Source organism: Theropithecus gelada, chromosome 5, assembly GCF_003255815.1.
Source record: "Theropithecus gelada isolate Dixy chromosome 5, Tgel_1.0, whole genome shotgun sequence".
NCBI classification, from domain to species: domain Eukaryota; kingdom Metazoa; phylum Chordata; class Mammalia; order Primates; family Cercopithecidae; genus Theropithecus; species Theropithecus gelada.
In genome coordinates, this window is record NC_037672.1 from 155,669,154 (window position 1) to 155,689,738 (window position 20,585).

The following is a 20,585-nucleotide window of genomic DNA, read 5'->3' on the forward strand; positions in this document are numbered from 1 at the left end:
AATCCCAGCTACTTGGGAGGCTGAGGCAGGAGAATCGCTTGAACCTGGGAGGTGGAGGTTGCAGTGAGCTGAGATCATGCCATTGCACTCCAGCCTGGGCAACAAGAGCAAAACTCCATCCCCCCCACACAAAAAAGAAGTACCAGTAGTGTCCCACATAGTTAGAAACTATTACAAATATGAAAGTACTGCATTTATATTGCACACATATTTATATTGCATACATGTAATATACACAATTAAGATACCTCCCAAATACTAAAGTATCAATAGAACACCTTTGCAGAAGGCAGAATTAGCTACCTATTCTTCAGCAAGCTTTGTAAGTATAGGTATATGACTCTTCTGCTGTGGAGGAGAGAAACAGCCAGCACTTATACCTCAGTAAACCTTTAACCTAAAAAGACCCTTTACCAACTCCAGCCACACTGGCTTCTTTACAGTTCCCGGAACATGCCAAGCACTCCCACCTAATGGTCTTTGGTCACGGCTGGCTCCTTTGTTCTCTTTGCCTTTGTTTAAGTAGCACTCACAGTGGTTCTGCCTTGACCACACCAATTAACGCACAACACACAGCGCACACCCACCCAGTTCCCCTTGAATGGCCTTTTCTAGCACATTTTCCACCTTTTGGTACATTGTATCATTTACTTATTTATCACCTTTTTATCATCTGCCACTTGGATGAAAACTCCAAGAGACTAGGGGTGTTGCTTAGTGTGAATCCTAAACACCTGGCACACAGTAGCGACTCCATAGATACTTGATAAATGAGTCTTATTTCTTAGAATCCCCAGTATATGTTCCTCTAGTTAGAGATATGTAACCAGGTTATGCCTTCAAATCTTTGTAGGAATGGAGGCCTAGCATGGGGAGATGAAGTGGAAAATAGAAAGGGCAAAGGGCACTTCAGGGAGAATGGAATAGCCGAGATGGAGTGCAAGGACTGGGTAGAAGTTTTTTTCTGATTTTCTTGTCAAGTATCATTCTTTGTTGGACCACCAGCCATACTTGAACTGTATCATGTGCATATAGTACCACACACAGATAATACTGGAGCCAGTATATCACCAAAGACTAGATTGAGGGTTAAAGCCTAAAGAAAAGGGGAGTGGAGTCAGAACAGGAAACAATAACTGGAAAAAGAAGTCATGTGGAATCCACCAAAGGCCGTAAGGGAACCAATTTGTCCTCTTAAATATTAAGTGCAAGCACTGAGTTTTCACTATGAAGTGGTGGGTTTTTGTTTTTAGAGACAGGTTCTCGCTCTGTTCCCCAAGCTGGAGTGCAGTGGTGCAATCCTCGGTCTCTGCAATCTTAAATTCCTTGGCTCCAGCTGCCCTCCCACTTTGGCCTCCCAAGTAGCTGGAAATTACAGGCTAGAGCCACTGTGCCCAGTTCTGTCTCTTCTTCTAAGCATACCAGTCATATTGGGTTAGAGACCCACTGTACTGTAGTAGACCTCATCTTAACTAATTATATCTACAGCCACTACTAAGGTCACAGTCTAAGGTACTGGAGGTTAGGACTTCAAAACCTATTTTTTGGGGGACATATTTCAACCCATAGCAGGTAGAAATAGTTTAGAGTTGTAAATTAAGAAATTTTTTCACTGTTACAGGTAGCATGAACTTTTTATTTTTATTTCTATTTTTATTTTTTTTGAGACGGAGTCTCGCTCTGTCGCCCAGGCTGGAGTACAGTGGCCAGATCTCAGCTCACTGCAAGCTCTGCCTCCCAGGTTTACGCCATTCTCCTGCCTCAGCCTCCTGAGTAACTGGGAACTACAGGCGCCCGCCACCTCGCCCGGCTAGTTTTTTTGTATTTTTAGTAGAGACGGGGTTTCACTGTGTTAGCCAGGATGGTCTCAATCTCCTGACCTCGTGATCCACCCGTCTTGGCCTCCCAAAGTGCTGGGATTACAGGCTTGAGCCACCACGCATGGCATGAACTTTTTATCTTAAAGCTTCTCAGTTTCACTAAAATTTTAAACTAATTTTCCATGCTACCAATATAAGAAATCAAATGCCTTACTGCCTATTAATAACATCTGTATCTAATGGTTGTCTTTTTGGAAGATGCCAACATTTATACGTGAGAGTCTTCAGTGTGGACCATGTTTTTAAAAATTACTGAAGATTCACTATCAGCCAGGTGCGGTGGCTCATGCCTGTGATCCCAGCACTTTGGGAGGCCAAGGCAGGCATATCACTTGAGCTCAGGAGTTCAAGACCAGCCTGGGCAACATGGCAAAACCCTCTTTCTACCAAAAATACAAAAATTAGCAGGGCATGGTGGCATGTGCCCCTAGTCCCACCTACTCAGGAGGCTAAGGTGGGAGGATGACTTGAATCTGGGAGGTGGAGGTTGCAGTGAGCCATGATCACACCGCTGTACTGCAACCTGCGTGACAGAGCAAGACCCTGTCTCAAAAAAAAAAAAAAAAAAAAAAAAAATTCACTCATCAGGTATCAAAGTAGCAAAATACTTTAGCGTATTTTATGCACATTTGGGCAGTTTCACACTAACATTTCATGTTTTCAATAAAAGGACTCCATGTAACTGAATATGAAGACAATTTGAAGAACTCCTGGGTATGGAAAGAGCTATATTCTGTTAGAAATATAAGACCGTCTTGCCACGGAGTACTGGGTGTATATGGAGGGATGATTTACACTGGAATCTTTTACTGGATATTGAGAGGAATGGAGCCATGGACTCTGAAACATAAAGGTAATTCAAATGAGAGTATGAGTAACATGATCATTAAAAAATCATGAATGGGATCCATTAATTTGACAAAGTGATCGTTTTAATGTTTTAAACTTGCTTGGAGAAATTATAAATTTAGTATCTAAGAACAGTATATTATTATTTGAGGGCTAGTCGTATTTCTTTCGTGTAATAACATTTTGAAGTTTTTATACAAATAGGCTTAAGAAAAAGTACTTCAAAATTATATTTTGTTAAGCATTTCCCTCAAAATTGTTGAAGGTTCTGACTTTGAATGGCTCAAGCCAGCCAAGGATTGTACACCTATTGAGTATCCAAAACCCGATGGACAGATCAGTTTTGACCTCTTGTCATCTGTGGCTCTGAGTGGTACTAATCATGAACATGACCAGCCGGCACATTTAACCTTAAGAGATGACAGTATACCTGTAAATAGAAATCTGTCGATATATGATGGGCCCGAGCAGCGATTCTGTCCTGCAGGTAATAATTTCCATCTATTCCTAAATATTTGCTTTAAACATTTTAGTAATGTGATTCTGTTCTTTTAAAAAATGATTTCTGTATCTCCTTCCATTGCTTAGAAATTGTAAATGACTTCCTCCGGCTTCCTTTAGGAAACGTATACTTTTAACTACTGGTTTTGTTAAGCCTAGTTCAGATGACATTTCTCAAAAAAAAAAAAAAAAAAAAAAAGCCCTGTGTGTACGCTCAGACTAAGATGAAGATTCTTGAAGATGAAATACCTCTCTTTGCATGTTCATGTGACTATTTAAAGTTATTTCTGTACGTATGGGCAGCTCATCTGTACGTATTTGGGTGCATGTGCTAGAATAACACATTATGGTTACATTCAGTCCAAAAAATGCTCTGAAACTTTAAATTCACCATGAATATTCTTTTAGTGCTGAGCTTTCAACTGAAATTACAGTAGTAGGAACGAGATCTCAAATGACATGGTAGAACAAAATACTACTCAGATACTTGAAAACTAGTACATTCACAAAAGCAGCTATAGTGTGACTTGGTCTTTTGACTTTTGTCATTACGGTGGGTTTTAAACTCCCTGAGGTTACTAAGGACTGGATCTAATTTGGTTTTTTAGCTGTACCATCAGGCTCCTCTTACCCCCAGGCACCCATGGTCTGAAAATAAGAAAATTCCAGAAACAAGTAATTCTCGAGTCTTAAATTGTGCACGTTAAGTTTTAAATTGTGTACCATTCTGGCTTGTCCCTGGATATGAATTATCCCTTTGTCCAGCATATTCACGCATAACATTCGTTATGTCACTTGGTAGCCATCTCAGTTATCATCAGATTGACTGTCACAGTATCATGCTTCTGTCCAGTAACTCTTAAAAATGTCCCCACAATGCAAGAGTAGTGATGCTGACAATTCAGAGATGCCATGAAGTGCTTCCTTTAAGTGAAAAGGAGAAAGTTCTCTATAGAGAAAAAAATCCTATGCTGAGGTTGCTAAGGTCTACATAAGACTGTATCTTCTGTGAAAGAGGAAAAAGAAATTTGTGCATTTTGCTGTTGGACCTCAAACTGTAGAAGTTATGGCCAGAGTGTGGCAAGTGCTTCCTTAAGATGGAAAAGGCATCACATTTGTGGGTGAAATACATGAACAGAAATGTCTTCTGAATGACAGCGTTAAGTTGGGTACTACCTGAAGTTTCAGGTGTCTACTGGGGATCTTGGAACTTGTCCTCTGTGGAGAGAGGACAACTGTGAATAAGGGAGAACTTCGAGGTTGTGTGGAACTCAAACACTGAGTGTCGAGTACCCTTGATAGTGAGACAACTCAGCCGAGTACTGCTGTACCTCCTTTTATTATGTACATGTAATTTCTACTCACATCAACGGCAATGCACCAAGGTCTTCATAATACTCTCTATGGGTCAGCATTCAGAAAGCAACCTTTAAGGTTTCTGTGGCTACTCTTTCTTCAAATTTCTATTTTTGAATTTAAAACATTTTTAAAGTTAGGCACTTCAATATGATTTATTTTTACTTTTCAGGAGTTTATGAATTTGTACCTGTGGAACAAGGTGATGGATTTCGGTTACAGATAAATGCTCAGAACTGTGTGCACTGTAAAACATGTGATATTAAAGATCCAAGTCAGAATATTAACTGGGTGGTACCTGAAGGTGGAGGAGGACCTGCTTACAATGGAATGTAAACTGCAGCTAACCAGTTTCTTTAAAGTATGGCAAGCTAATTTTAAAATGTTTAGAGATTAACAGATGTCAAAATGTCTTTCTGCATAGTACTGAACAGAATATACACAGAATGATTATGAAATAAAAATTTTATACTATATCTAAGATTGTCCTATAAAAAAATTATGAGTATTTCTTTTAAATAAACTTTATAAGAATGCAGCATCTTCCTACCTCTTCAGTTCTTCAGAGATTCAGTACCAAGAGCAAAATTCACTACTGGACTTTACATTTGACTTGCCAATGTTAAGTATTCAAATATAAAAATCAATATATATTCTAGACCAAAGTTTTATTGAAACACAGCCATACCCATTGGTTACACATTGCCTATGGCTGATTTTGAGTTACAACCACAGAGTTGAGTGGGTATGACAGATTACATGGTCCACAAAGCCTAAAAACTTTATGATCTGGCCCTTGCAGAAAAAGTATGCCCATCCCTGAACAAGTTTGTGTGTTTGTGTGTGTGCGTATTATCTATAAGCATGAAAACTTAGCATCATCCAACCACAGATACATCAAAGAATTGAAGGAAACAATATACAAACTAAACTGTCATCTCTTTATTCAATAAGATGTGTCTTTACAAGTTTAAAAAGACTGGACACCATTATCCTTTATGAATAATGCAGATAACCATTTTAAAAAACATTTTACTTGGTCGGGCACAGTGGCTCACACCTGTAATCCCAGCACTTTGGGAGGCCAAGGCAGGGGCAGATCACGAGGTCAGGAGTTCAAGACCAGCGTGACGTGACCAATATGGTGAAACCCTGTCTCTACTAAAAATACAAAAATTAGCTGGGTGTGGTGGCATATGCTTGTAATCCCAGCTACTTGGGAGGCTGAGGCAGGAGAATCACTTGAACCCGGGAGGCAGAGGATGCAGTGAGCTGAGATCGCGCCACTGCACTCCAGCCTGGGTGACAGAGCAAGACTCCAGCTCAAAGAAACAAACAAAACCACTTTACTGACTGTATTGTGACACGTTTATTAAGCATGAACCCCGATCAGTACTCCTAAACTGTAAACAATGAGGAACTAAGGTGTCAAAAGAAACACATTAGGGATCATATTAATAGACAAAAACCTTTACATTTTCTTATTGCATTTACACAATCAACACACAATAAGCAAAACTGAATCCTTTCTAAGCAAACATTTTTGCATATACTGCCTTCTCTTTATCTTTCTGTGCCTTTATCTTTTGTTTGACTTTCAGCAGTTCTGCCTGGATAGCTGTAAAATAAATATGCAATGTGAGTTATTTCTCAAAATATCCAAAAAAATTATGGTGACTAACAAACTGTTTTAATGTTAACTACCCCTTGAAAAAACTTCTCCATAAAGTAAGCAAGCCCTAGTAACAGAAAATCTGAGCAATCTCACAAACAACAGAAATGAAACGTAATTTGTCAACTGAGAGAACTCAAGCACATCAAGACTTGCCTTCTCCCTCTACATTAGGGAAGAGTAACTGCTTCCCTTGTTTCATTTTAGTAATAAGAGACCAAAGACATTTTGTAATATCCAGATCTAGTGTCACTATTCATAGTTGGTTTATTTGAAAAACAAGCTTATTTTTGTCATAGTTTCCTAAAACATATAACCAGTACTTCAGTACTAAGGTTATGGCTACATTCAGCTTGAAGAATGGTCCCAAATGTTAAATTTACCATGAATACTGTGTCTTACGATGCTGAGCTCTCGACTAGAAGAACCAGAATAGGAACAGAGTCTCAAAGGATACCATAAGACAAACAGTATTTAGACATATAAAAAACTACAGACATGATAACTTGAAGAATAAATAACGTGAAAAACTAGTATATTCTTGAGCGGGAGTAGAATGTAAGCTCTTTGAGGACAGGGACTTTGACTGTCTTGTTCATTGCTGTATGATAACGCCTGGCCCAACAGCAGGCATTCTGTAATATCTTTTGAACAAACATCTAAAATCTGGCAAAGTGAACAATGGTTCCTGAGGATACATTTTTTAAATAACAAAACTAACTTTCACTACACAAGCTGCCAACTCACCTTTATCTTCTGGTGCTATCTCCTGTGCTTTCTTAAGATCAGCCTTTAATTGGAAAAAAACATTTAAGTTAGGTGTATGATTTATAAAGGTAGTTGTCTATTTTAAAAAATTAAACATTTGGAACAAGATTTACCAATGCTTGATCATATTCTTTTAATCCTTGCCATCCTTGAGCTCTGCGGTACAATGCTTTGGTATTTGATGGGTCTATTTCAAGAGCCTACAAAAAAGTATAAAGCTAGTATTTATATCAAAGTATTACATATTAAGCTTATATGCCAGATTTCAATTCATTGCCTATCAAATCCAAACCCATCCTTCACTGCTCTGTGAAAATGGAGCTGAAACCTGCAAATAGCTCTCCTCTGCCAGTGGGCAGTAAGTTTTGTCAGCAGAGGGCACTGAATGGACATGGGGGAGAAAGACATTTCTCTACCAGTTTCCAGTATGCTCCCCACACTGTGGTTTCAATCTCCCAAATAGGCCTGAACTAACACTTATGAGAGAAAATCATTTTGAAGAAAAATTTGTATATACTTTTTACTTGAATTATAAGTTTTTTAGGAACATTAATAACTTAATAACTCTTAAGTTATAAACTCTTAAGTTTTTTTTTTTTTAAAGACAAGGTCTCACCTCTGTGACCCCGGCTGGAGTACAGTGGCCTGATCACAGCTCACTGCTGCCTCAACCTCCCAAGCTCAAGTGCTTCTCCCACCACAGCCTCCGAGTAGCTGGGACTACAGGTATGTGCCATCACACCAGGTTAATTTTTTTTTTTTTTTAAGACAGGGTTTCACCATGTTGCTCAGGCTGGTTTCAAACTCCTGGGATTAAGCAATCCACCCGCCGTGGCCTCCCTAAGTGCTGGAATTACAAGCATGAACCACCATACCCAACCTAGGTTTTTTCTTACAAAAGGTCTTTTAACCTAAGAGACTTTATGCATCAGGTCTCTCCCCTAGAACAAACATTTTAAAATTATCTTTTGTTTATGTAACATCTTTTAACAGCCCATACTTAGATTTTATTATCTGCCTCACAGGTCAAAAAGAGATCCGGGCTGGGCACAGAGGCTCTTAACTGTAATCCCAGCACTTTAGGAGGCCAAGGTGGGTGGACAGCTTGAGCCCAGGAGTTAAGAGACCAGCCTGGGCAACATGGCAAAAACCCATCCTACAAAAAATTTAAAACTCAGCGGGGTATGGTGATGAGTGCCTGTAGTCCCAGCTACTTAGGAGGCTGAGGTGGGAGGATCACCCGAGCCCAGGAGGTTGAGGCTGCAGTGAGCTTTGATTGCACCACTACACTCCAGCATAGGTGACAGAGCAAAAAAAACAAATAAAAAAGAAACCCAGAGTGAAGACCCATCTTTTCTTTTGATAAGTTTTTTCCTCTGTTGTATGCTCCCTTCTAAATATATTCCTATCCCTTATGTCATCTACCCTACCAAATTAGGATCTCATTTTAGTTCTACTTGCTCTGAGCATAGCTAGTCTAGGTACATGGCTTAATATGTAAAATTCTTAAAATGTTTCATTTGGAAAACCTTTCAAACTGTACAACAGGGAAGAGAGTCATAATTGCTCTATTTGAGGAAGGTAAAACTGCCACCTTTCTAGCTTTATCAGTTAGCATACCTGGATGGCCCTCCTAAAGATAAATGACCTGTTCCAATAGAACCCATTCTCCATACACAAGTCCTGATGAACCTAAATTGAAACTGAATCACTTATTAAGCTTCTTGAGGGTATGGATCTTTTAATTAAAATCACTCGTCTCTGTTAGGTGCTTAAAATGTGCCAGGCACTACACTAAATGCCTTACATTATGTTATACAACTTTCTATAACTACTCCACGGTGGCTCACACCTGTAATCCCAGCACTTTGGGAGGCTGAGGCGGGTGGATCACCTGAGATCAGGAGATTGAGACCAGCCTGGCCAACATGGTGAAACCCTGTCTCTACTAAAAATACAAAAATTATCTGGGCATGGTGGCATGCACCTATAATCCCAGCTACTCGGGAGGATGAGACAGGAGAATCACTTGAACCCAGGAGGCAGAGGTTGCAGTGAGCCGAGACTGCACCACTGCACTCCACCCTGGACGACAGAGCCAGACTCCGTCTCAAAAAAAAAAAAAAAAAGAAGAAGAAGAAGAAGAAAAGCCACACCTGACTGACTCCATAACCCACATTCTTAATCATTCCTAACTTTGTCTTCCAATGCCTAACATATAATAGGTGCTCTTAAGTAAATACATGAGCTGATATATGTGCTTCGAGGAAAAAAGGCAAGGATCTTCATGGCTGTTGAGTGACAGTTATAAGCAAAATGAATGCAGGGAAAGAATTGAGGGTCCAAAATATTTAGAAACAAAATGTTTTCTTAAGCCTCAATAGGTCCTATGCAATAAGATATATTAATATATATAAAAATTGCTACTATTCAAACTAAGTCTTAATCCAACTTACTCAAAAAGTTCAAGATTAAACAGACTTACCTCCAAACAACTGTCAATTGCTCCCTGCCAATTTGACATCTTCAGTTTACAAGCACCAATATTCAGTACACAGCTTAAAGCTATAGGTTGCAGCTTGGCTCTATCTGCTGTCTCAATAACAGCCTTTGAACTGTCCACGTATCTGTAGAACGCATTAATAAAAGCAGTATGAAAGGCCACATAAACAGGAATTACTCTTCTTCTGTATGTCCAGAAGTGTTGTCATTTCTGATATAAAAAGCTCTAAAAATGCTATCAATAATCTTAATGATCACACTTTTTAAAATTTTTCTTAAGAAGGCTTAAAAAAAAATTATTTTTGTTCCAACTTTTTTCCCCAAAGTGTTCAAAGAGGCCAATGTAAGACCAATTCCCAAATCTAATTATGCACTAGTAACACTTTTCTATTTTTGAAACTCAGGTCTCCACTATGTACTTTCCAACATAATTATGTTTGGAACCAGGATTCTCATAATAGGAGAAGGGAATTCAATAGAGGAAAGATGAAGGAGAACTCTATTCCATTGATTTTGCATTGTCCCTGAAAAGGGCCCAGAAACCGAGCACACTTGGCCCCCAGAATTTGGTTTCTAAAGCTTCCTTTCTCTGAAAGAAATCAGAGGTCCTTAGAAAAACTGCTGGATCAGATCTGAAAGCAAGGCAAGATGAGCTTAGAACATCTTGTGCAAAAAAGCAAGCAAGTGCTCACAGACTAATAGGAACATGCCAAAGGAAAGGGGCCTTCCACTGAACAAATCTGGAACCCTTTGGGCATGAAAAAGAATGACAGTAATAGTGTACTGACAAACAGAACTGAAAACTACCCATAAGAAATCCTCTAGTCCCTGCTACTTGGGAGGTTGAGGAGGGAGGATTGCTTGGGCCCAAAAGTTCCAGACCAGCCTGGGCAATATAAGGAGGCCTTGTTTCTATAAAAAGAAAAAGAAAAATATCCATAGGTCTACAGTGATACTTAAAAAATACGCAGGAGGCTCTTGCAAACAGAAGAATGCTAGTCAGTAACTGTATGATGATAAAATTAGAAGATCAGTATAATAACAGATTCAGGCATGGATTTTCAATGATGCCAAGATCCACTGGGTGAAAGGTTGCTGGGGACTAGATATTCACAGAGTTTCACAGTACTACCTCAGACTACATAACAAATGCTTCTGGCTGACACTACTTTAACCACGTGTGTGAACTCAAACAGGCCAAAGGGAAATGTGTCTTCAGGATGTGATATCATAGGTGATACAAAACAACACCTAAGTCTTTTTGCCAAAATATTACACCTCAAACTAATCTTAAGGAAACAAACACATATAGATGGAAGTCTATAAAAACAACTGACTTGGACTCCACAAAAACGCAAATGAATAAAAAACCAGGGGAGGTAGGAAACATAAGTAACTAAAGAGATACTATCACTAAATACAACATATAATCTTAGTTTGGCCCCAGGATTTTTCTAAAAAATTGAAACAACTGGGGATGCTGGAATATGGATTACTTTTTTATTTTTTATTTTTTTTGAGACAGAATCTCACTCTGTCACCCAGGCTGGAGTGCAGTGGCATAATCTCAGCTTGCTGCAACCTCCACCTCCCGGGTTCAAGTCATTCTTGTGCCTCAGCCTCCTGAGTAGCTAGGATTACAGGTGTGCACCACCATGCCCAGCTAATTTTTGTACTTTTAGTAGAGACGGGATTTCACCGTATTGGGCAGGCTGGTCTCCAACTCCTGACCTCAGGTGATCCACCCACCTTGGCCTCCCAAAGTGCTGGGATTATAGGCGTGAGCCACCATGCCCAGCCTAAATATGGATTGATATTACCTATCAATATTACTTTGGGGTGTTTTAATGGTATTGAACTTATGTAGAATGTCTTTGTTTCTTAGGAAATACATGCTGAAATACTTAGGGTAAAGTATCACAGTATCAACAACTTCCTATTAAAACAGTTCTGTAAAAACATAAACAGCAAAAGTTAAAAACTGGTGAATGTAAGTAAAACATCTGAATAATTATGTACTACTCTTTCAACTTGTCTTTTGAAATTTCTCAAAATAAGCTGAGGGGAAAAAAAGGAAATGCAACTATTTCAATACAACTGCTTATTCAACAAGTAATTTGAAAAAATATAATGAGCAATTCTTAATTTTAGTTTATAATTCAATTTATAATTTCTTAAAAATAATTTGATAGAAATAATATTACCTTAAAACTTTTGCATATTTTTTAATGGCCATCTCCCAGTTCTGGGATTTGAAAAAAGTATTTCCAATATTTTTTAAGTCTTCTGTTATTAATAAAATTTTATCTACCTGTATAAAAAAATACAAAAATGTTGGATTTTAGTAAGAAATATAGATTAATGCTAGATTCTATCATATGAGAGACTGAAACAAAAACTCAAACTTTTAGTACTAAATATTTTCACTTACTAAAGTAATTAAAGTTTGACTAATCTGCAAGTACTCACATCTTTTAAATCTACATCCGCATCCTCAGGGAAATCTGGATGACTGTCGCCAGAGCCATCTTTTGGGAATATTCCCCAGTCATCTCCTTCCTTCAATTCTCCACATTCTGCAATAATGCACAACTGTAAAAATAACCCTAAATTGTAGAAGTGCACTATCATAATAATGAGAGATAAGTTATACAGCTGAAGTCAGTGCAACACTGTCCACAGATTTATGTGAGGAGGCTCATTTATTTACTATAATGCTGTTGTATACATTCCAACTAATATGACAATGTTACATTTACATAAGCGTTTTACTGCTACTTAGGAGCTCAATAAACACAGAATAAATTGGCAATTTTATCACTGTCTATGTAAGTGGCATCAGGTGGGACATGAGCTTCCGGTTTACTACTATTCTCGTCACACACTGAGTGACAGCCTACCTCCTAGAAGTAACTGAGCTTCCAACTCCCACTCACCACTCACAACCCTGTCACTTAGGCTGGGTAGTATTACGGTCATTTAGGGGGTTTTCTTTTTCTTTTTTATTTTTTAAGAGACAGCTTCTCACTATGTTGCCAAAGCTGGTTTCCAACTCCTGGTCTCAAGTGATCCTCCCACCTCAGCCTCCCAAAGTGCTGGGATTACAAGCATGAGCTATCATGCCCAGCCAATATTAAGGTCATTTTGATTCACAGACATTAAGTACACAAGGGTCTTCAGAGATAATCTAGTCTAAACCCATAAATAATTTAGACAGGAGAAAACAGGTGTGGAAAAGTTAAGTAACGAGGTCAAGGCCATGCCTCTAGTTAATGCTACAATCCAGACAAGATTTTAGGTTTATTATCCTCACGCTGCTATGTACTACTATACATACCGACTCAAAAGTTTTGCAGGTATAAGAAGGCTTAACATAAACTAGCAAAGATAACCAAAAGAAAGTTGAAATAATAAAAATCTCCTTTAAAACTACCCTAATTGTCTTTCCCATTGCAGAAAAGTAAAAAAAAAAAAAAAAAAAAGTGGCAGATCCAGGCTCCTATACCCAAAATTATTGTAACATTTTTCCAGCTAATAATCACTGATCCTTTTACTTACATTTCTTTAATATCGCAACTAATAAGCTGGGCACGGTGGCTCATGCCTGTAATCCCGGCACTTTGGGAGGCCGAGGTGGGCGGATCACAAGGTCAGGAGTTCGAGACCAGCCTGGCCAACATGGTGAAACCCCATCTCTATTAAAAATACAAAAAAAATTAGCCAGGTGTGGTAGCGTGCACCTGTAATCCCTGCTACTCTGGAGGCTGAGGCAGGAGAATAGCTTAAGCCCAGGAGGCAGAGGCTGCAGTGAGCCGAGATTGCACCACTGCACTCCAGCCTGTAACAGAGCGAGACTCCACCTCAAAAAAAAAAAAAAAAAAAAAGATAGCAACTAAGATAATAAGTGCGTTTCACTGTAACTTTTTACTTACTTTAGCAGGTTTTTCACCTTTCACTTCCACATTTTCCAATATCCTTGTCACTCCTATTCCTTTAATTACTTGGCCAAACACCACATGTTTCCCATCCAAATGAGGAGTTGGAACTGTTGTGATAAAAAACTGAGAACCATTTGTGTTGCGGCCTGCGTTTGCCATGCTCAGTAAACCCTCCTGATCATGCTGTAGAAATAAAAATCATTAAAAGAAAACCAAGGTTAGATGTGTTCTTTCTGAATCGTGTGTTAGTCTGAACTGTTCTTTTACTGAACATAAAACTGAGGTGCACTATACTACCATTTAGATCAAACTGTACTCTCTTTTACTTTTCACTTATGACATTTTTAATTACTTTTTTTTATAAACTGCAACCTTTAATTCACAAAACATGGGGCACACTTAATCACTTTTTAAACTTTAAAAAACCTTATCAAAGTAAACAGGTGACAGAAACAACAGTCCAGGGGAAGCTTATTTCTAAACCGGCCATGAGAAGATACTTATACTTCACCTTTAAAATGAAGATGCAGCATTATGAAACTCTTGTCATATATTTTGCCCTTTTTATGATGAATGCTCTTTTTTTCTCGGAAGATCTGAATAGTCTTCCAAATTCATAAATATGCCTACAGTATGAGTTTTCCTTTACGTATCAATAAACTGGGAACAGTAATGGGATATTGAATTTACCCAAGACATTCAGTTTGATACTTTCCTAATCTCAAAAGAATCCAAATCATACAGGATTTGGATTAGGTTTTCATCCCAGATGAATCAACTCTTCAGAGTGCGCTCAAAAGAAACTGCTGCATGCATCTTGAAATCAAAATTCTACCTTGGCATAATACTGTCAAAGCATCTATGAAACCCAATTTCTGAACCTTTTCACTTTATCTCCTAGGCTTTCTAAATGTATTCCTTGTTGGTGCATGCACCGTAACTCTCATGTTATATAATGTCTCACGACACCCCCCCACCCCACCAAAATGCCTTTTACTCCCCTCAATCTAAATCAAATTCAGATTTTAAGGCCACCAAGTTTATAGAAAGCAAGAACCATGTATCTTGTCTATAGGCCCCTTTTCTCTATATCAACCTGATCAACACATAACCTTTAGTTTTCATCCTTCTGGTAGCTTCCTTTGGTACAACAGTAACTAGAACTTTATTTCCTTGACGTGTCTTTCCTCACCCACGTCCCTTTTTAAATTCTGCATCAATACTACGGTTCCTGCCTAACCAAATTTCAGCCACGTTGCCACCTTGCAAGACCCAGTCTGCACAGCCTATGTAGCCAGTCATTCCTCCTCAATGACTTCCATAATAATTCAGACTGCATTAATCACATCTTTCTCCTACAGTATACAGACAGTATGTATTAGCAATGTCATACAAGCAAGGTTATTCAATCAATTTAGCATTTATTTATATACTATCATCCTCCAGTAGTTCCATGTATCTTAATCTTGTCTCTGAGGTAGGATTATAAATTCCTTGACATCAAGGCCTTTCATTTTTATAAACCTTTGGTGCCAGTGATAGTGCTGCACATAGAATTGTAGTCTCAATAGACACTGGCAGGAAGACTGATGACATTTTTTCAAATTATCCTAATAACCTTGATCATATTTCTTATTTCTAAAAATATCACTTTACTTTTGTATTTACATGTCCATTCTTATAACTTGAATGATGCAATATACCCCCATTACATCTTGGGACAATGAAGATAAGAAGGCACAGGCACCACTAAAGTCCTTTAGGAGGCTGGACATTTAACTACATTTAACTACATCTACTATTGTGCAAATCCCCTGACATCCTGGATATTAGTGATGGTTTTGTTGCTCTTCAAATTCAAGGATAAAGATGCACAAGTTACCATCCTTCCAACAACGAAAACATTTTTCCTGGAAACAATTTTGCCAGATGCTGGTCGCATGTAAAAACTCATTGGCTTAACTGAAGCATATAAAAACTGGATCACAATGAAATAATGCTAAATAAAATCTTTACTGCATGAAAACTTTTCCATATTAAAGAACCGTTATTTACAAAAGTGATTCCTTTTACAACAAATGGGAGAATCTAAGCACACTTGAGACATTTTTTGGTGTCTTAATCCAACAAGTATTCCAGATATATAATGATCTTTTTATCAGCAATAACATGCATGTTCTCTACTTTACCTTATAGTGGAAATTTTCATCTTCAAATTTTTCACCATAAATACTTTCTCCACCTGTCCCATTCTGATTTGAGAAGTCTCCACCCTGAATCATAAATTTCTTAATAACTACAAAAAAGGAAATGGCTATTAGTGACTGAGACATGGATGCCTTTAGCAATGCTTACTAATGGATATGTGTGTAACACAACTTTCTAGTGCATTACTCTAGTCATGTCACTCTCCTGTCTGCCCTTCCCCACCTGTCCCCGCAATTTCAAATGGGTCACGCTTTTCACCGTCTGAATCCAACCTACTTTCCCTGCCTGATCCCCGCTAACATTCAGAAAATCGGTTCAAATGATACCTCCCCTATAAAACTGTCACTGAAATCCCAAAGCTCTATGTCCTAATTTTTCTCCCACAGTATCTTGATTCTGCCTAGATAACATACGGCATTATGATCTGCCCCTTCCAGCAAACAATGATGTCCTTAAGTACACCAACTGTATTGTTTTACATCCGCGTAACTATGTGCATGTACATATATTAGTCACTCAACAATGTCTGCTGAATAAAGACCAATTATTCCCAGTAGATTTGTACTGCCCTAATGGAAAATTTTCAGCAAATATATCAGTTTGTGTCAAAGGTTACCAAGACTGCTTTCATGTTCAGAGAACCCTAGAGCTCACACAAATCAGTATTTGGTGGGATCACAGTAGTAACGATACACAGTGAGATGAGGAGGGCGAAGACACAGGCTGAATCTGGAAAAATCCATGTGCAAGCTTCCTTATGCTTTCTCCCTCCCATGAAGTGCCACAGAACACACACTTCCCCCAGCAACAAAAATGCAGCAACATGTACACAGTATCTCTGCCCAGGAAAGCCAATTAGACACTCAGCACCCAAGGTATTTATTGGGCACACTCCACCTAATATGTACCAAAATTCCAGACTCCCCAAAAGAAAGCACACGTTCATGTTTGTACAAATAGACTAGGCAGAGTAAATCACCCAATTTAGGAAATGGCTCAAGTGTCAAGTTCCCCAACTCCAACCAAGTGCTACTCTTGCAGGCAGACCTTTCTAAGGATAGCAGTCTCACACTTGCTATGTTAAATATTTTCTGCATGTAGTTTATTAGCATATTTTGAGTTTTTATTAAACATGAAAGTAAATAGTTTACTTTTAAAAAAGTTAATTTTTTCTTAATAAATCGTTTAAAAAAACATTGCTCATGTGATTATTGCTTATTTGCCTATTTATTAAACAAATATTTACTGAGTTCCTACTCAATAACCAGACACTGAAAACAAAATGGTGAAAACATACAGTTCTTGAACCCATAGAGCCTGCAGTCTATTAGGAGAGCCATTATCACTAAACAAAAGTATGATTCATTACCAAGTGTGATAAGCAGTAGAAAAGGGCATATTTTGACCACATTATCACCCATGTGCCCAAAACACTGAATCTTCAAATCTGCTGCCTTCCCAAGCACTCATGCCCCAAAATTACACATAACTTTTTTGTTACCAGGCAATGAAGCTACCTAAGGTCTGCTGACTATGGCCTTCCTTTCTCCATCAAATCATCTTAGAGTGAAGAAGAATGAGAAGATGGGTAAAGCCAGGGGAGTCCATTTCTCTATAGATAAACCTTAGTACCATGAGTAATTCCACCTCGCACAGCCTAACCTTTAAGAAACTGAGTTACTGCCTCAAATGGGGAAGCTAATAGTACTTTTTGAGCTTCACTTCCTAGTTAGCGTTTTCTTCCCTAACTCCTAAAGAACAGGACTTGTCTATGTGAAGAATAACAAGATTCAGAAAATTTACACATACTTCGATGAAAAGGGCATCCTTTGAAATGGAGAGGTTTCCCAGTCGTGGGTCCAATGCCTTTTTCTCCTGTACACAGTGCACGAAAATTTTCCGCAGTTTTGGGTACAATATCTGCGAACAATTCTAAGACAATTCGACCAACTAAAAGAAAAGAAAATCTTGTCAGTATGCAAAACAACCAAATAGGTAAATGATAAAAAGGTTGGTATAATTATGGTAGCAGATCAATCATGAATTACCAAGTTCCCTTTTATTGTAATTTTTCTTCTTTGCAATTTCAAGAACACAACACATTGTTACTAACTATAGTCATTATGTTATACAGTAGATCTCTTGAATTTATTCCCCCTTTCTAACTGAAATTAGGTCTCTTGTGATCACCATCTACCCAACCCCTGAAATCCATCATTCCATTCTCTACTTCAAGGTCAGCTTTTTAGAAACCACATGTAAGTGAGATCATGCAGTTACTTGTCTTCCTGTGCTCAGCTTATTTCATGTAACATAACGTCCTCCATATTAATTCACATTGTCAAAAGTGACAAGATTTCATTATTTTTTATGGGTGACTAGTACTCCATTATGCACATATACCACATTAAAAAAAATCCATCTGTAGATGGAAACCTAGTTTGATTCCATTATCTTGGCTATCATGAATAATGTTATAATAGTGCAGATACCTCTTTGACATACAAACTTCATTTCCTTTGAATATACTTACTAGTAGAATTAGTGAATCTTATTGTCATTTTTCTAATATTCAAATTTAGTCTACCTACTGTCATATAGGTATGTAAACAGATTTGAAAAATCATACCAAGGATCATAACCAATTATAGTAGCCAAAAGATTAGCACCATGTAAGAGATATCATTCAATACAAATAGTTTTAAATCCTGAATAATTTCTTCAAGAGGTACTGAGAATCTCCAATCACCAAGCAACCAACAGGAGAAAATTAAACAGTCTTTGGATGGGTGAACTGGCCACGTGTTATGTATACCTGCAGCCTTTGTGCTCTGAGCAAACTGCCTCGTGCAGCCTCTGAAGCAAAAGCTGTAAAAGTTCCTCCCCTAGACAGCACGTAACACAGGTGAGAATAAACCTAGCCCTGGCTAGTTGCAACAAACTGAATGTACGTGTAAACGTGTGTGTGTCCTGTACACGCATTCAAATACACTGCCTGGCCAGCAATTCTAACATGTTCCAGAACAAGGCCAATCCAGTTACAAAGCAACATGCTCCCTTAATTCACCAGGCCTTAGGAACTTCTGAGCGGCTATGTAACCTAGGCAACACCATCACTACATTGAGCGCATTTTCCCAATGGCAAATTAAGAGAAAATGCTGGCCCATCTGAATGGACCTCTAAGTTAAGAATCAGTAATAAAGCAAAGGCAATAAACAAACAAGTCCCTTTAACGTATAAATAATACAGTACGTGCTGATATATTATCTCATGTGGCAAATATAGTTCCTGGGACCCCGCAGACGCATATCCCAGGATATGCTTTCTGAACTGTCCCACTGCAAACATAAAATAATCTTATTTCATGCTAACTTGGTAGTGCAGAGGTGGCATGGAAGTGTAACCAAATCAGAAGAGGCAAACCTAAAGGACGCCACAATTCCCGAACTAGAAATTTCCAGAAACTTCCGCACGACCGATGGCATTGATACAAAGGCGCCGGATCGATCTAGCCCTAGATGCCCGGGCTTGCTCCGGTGGACCAGTCTAGGCAGCCATCCCCTCCGCGACACTGAGCAGCCACCGGCCGGAGCCGCCTTCTACCCTTGGAATCTCCCAAATCCAGGGAACCCCCGCCTTCTCGGGGCTTTTCCGCCAGTGTCAGACTCCGCTCACCTCGCTCCCCTCCGATGTCCACGTCAAAGAAGACTCGAGGGTTACTGGGGTTGGAGGGCTTGACTTGGGGGGACGGATGCGACATCTCGACTTGCAGACGCGTTTGGACGCAGGATCCCCGCACCTCGTGGCCGCCCGGCACCTCAAACTCCAGAGCGCTAGTCTCCGCCAGAGACTAGCAGCGACGCTGACCGGCCACTTCCGGCGCGAGACCGGAAGCCATGGTCTGACTTCCGACACCGCCCCGCTCCCCCGCGCGGTGTTTCAAAGCGCGTGAGCGACTTCGTAGCGAGAACCGCGTACCCTCCGCCATCTCTTCCTGGCTTCTCACTTCATGGAAGTTACGGTCCCAGTTCTCGTTATTCTTCTCGCTTGTGTTTCGTTGTCTTTCCTACCATCGTGGCGTGGAGAGCTTTGGAGTCAGCCCCATGCTAGCGTCAGCTCTGCCACCGACTTGGGTGTGATTTCTCAGAAACTCAGTTTGTTGGTCTGGAAAAAGAGAATAAAAACGCTGACCTCGGAAGGTCGTTTTGAGGATTAAAGACGTGAATCAGTGCAATGCCTGGCACAAACTGGTGGTACCCAACCAATAGGAGCTTTATTATTGCCATGTCGTTGCAATTTGATGTTCACATTACAATGTAAGTGATAAGGATTAGACTAAACGCTCCAAACAGCTAAAGCCGAGAGGCCAGAAGAGAGCACAGTTTTGATTCCTGATAAAACTGTATCTGGCCGGGCGAGGTGGCTCACGCCTGTAATCCCAGCACTTTGGGAGGCCGAGGCGGGCGGATCATTTGAGGTCAGGAGTTCGAGACCAGTCTGACCAACATGATGAAACCCCGTCTCTACTAAAAATACAAAAAAAAATCAGCCGGGCCTGGTGGTGCATGCCTGTAATCCCAGCTACTCGGGAGACTGAGGCAGGAGAATCGCTTGAACCCGGGAGGAGGAGGTTGTAGTGAACCGAGATCGTGCCACTGTACTCCACACTGGGTGACAGAGCGACACTGTCCCCCGCAAAAAAAAAAAAAAAAAAAAAAAATACTGTATTACTATAGCCCACTTTTCCTTTATGGGGAATCTGTGTAAAACATTTACTTTCTACATATATATGTGTGTGTATGTATATATATATATGAGGAGAACATAGTCTTGCCTCTTAATAAAGCCTGATTTTGGAGAAGAGTGGCAATTCCCTGTGTAAATGCTTTGCCTTGTAGTTCTGTTGGAGC

General features: G+C 39.3%; 2 protein-coding genes across 3 annotated transcripts in view; one reads left to right on the forward strand and one right to left on the reverse strand.

The window, feature by feature from the left end:
- The window catches only part of ETFDH (electron transfer flavoprotein dehydrogenase), a 38,406-nt gene extending 33,325 nt beyond the window's left edge, over positions 1-5,081 (forward strand). The window contains exons 11-13 of one of the 2 annotated variants that reach the window (XM_025385036.1): positions 2,551-2,733; positions 2,995-3,216; positions 4,759-5,081. In XM_025385036.1, the coding sequence (XP_025240821.1) occupies positions 2,551-2,733; positions 2,995-3,216; positions 4,759-4,922 (569 nt within the window). In that variant the 3' untranslated portion in view covers positions 4,923-5,081. The remainder of the gene's footprint in view (positions 1-2,550; positions 2,734-2,994; positions 3,217-4,758) is intronic. The other variant, XM_025385037.1, reaches the window with a different exon arrangement.
- Positions 5,082-5,506: 425 nt separating this feature from the next.
- Positions 5,507-19,571, reverse strand: PPID (peptidylprolyl isomerase D). Its single transcript, XM_025385038.1, has 10 exons — positions 19,351-19,571; positions 17,484-17,624; positions 15,656-15,762; positions 13,461-13,649; positions 11,998-12,120; positions 11,733-11,839; positions 9,512-9,653; positions 7,140-7,226; positions 7,006-7,048; positions 5,507-6,204 (listed from the first exon to the last, which is right to left on the reverse strand). Exons 1-10 carry the CDS (start codon positions 19,433-19,435, stop codon positions 6,116-6,118), a joined length of 1,113 nt encoding a protein of 370 aa, XP_025240823.1. The 5' UTR covers positions 19,436-19,571; the 3' UTR covers positions 5,507-6,115.
- Positions 19,572-20,585: the final 1,014 nt, after the last annotated feature.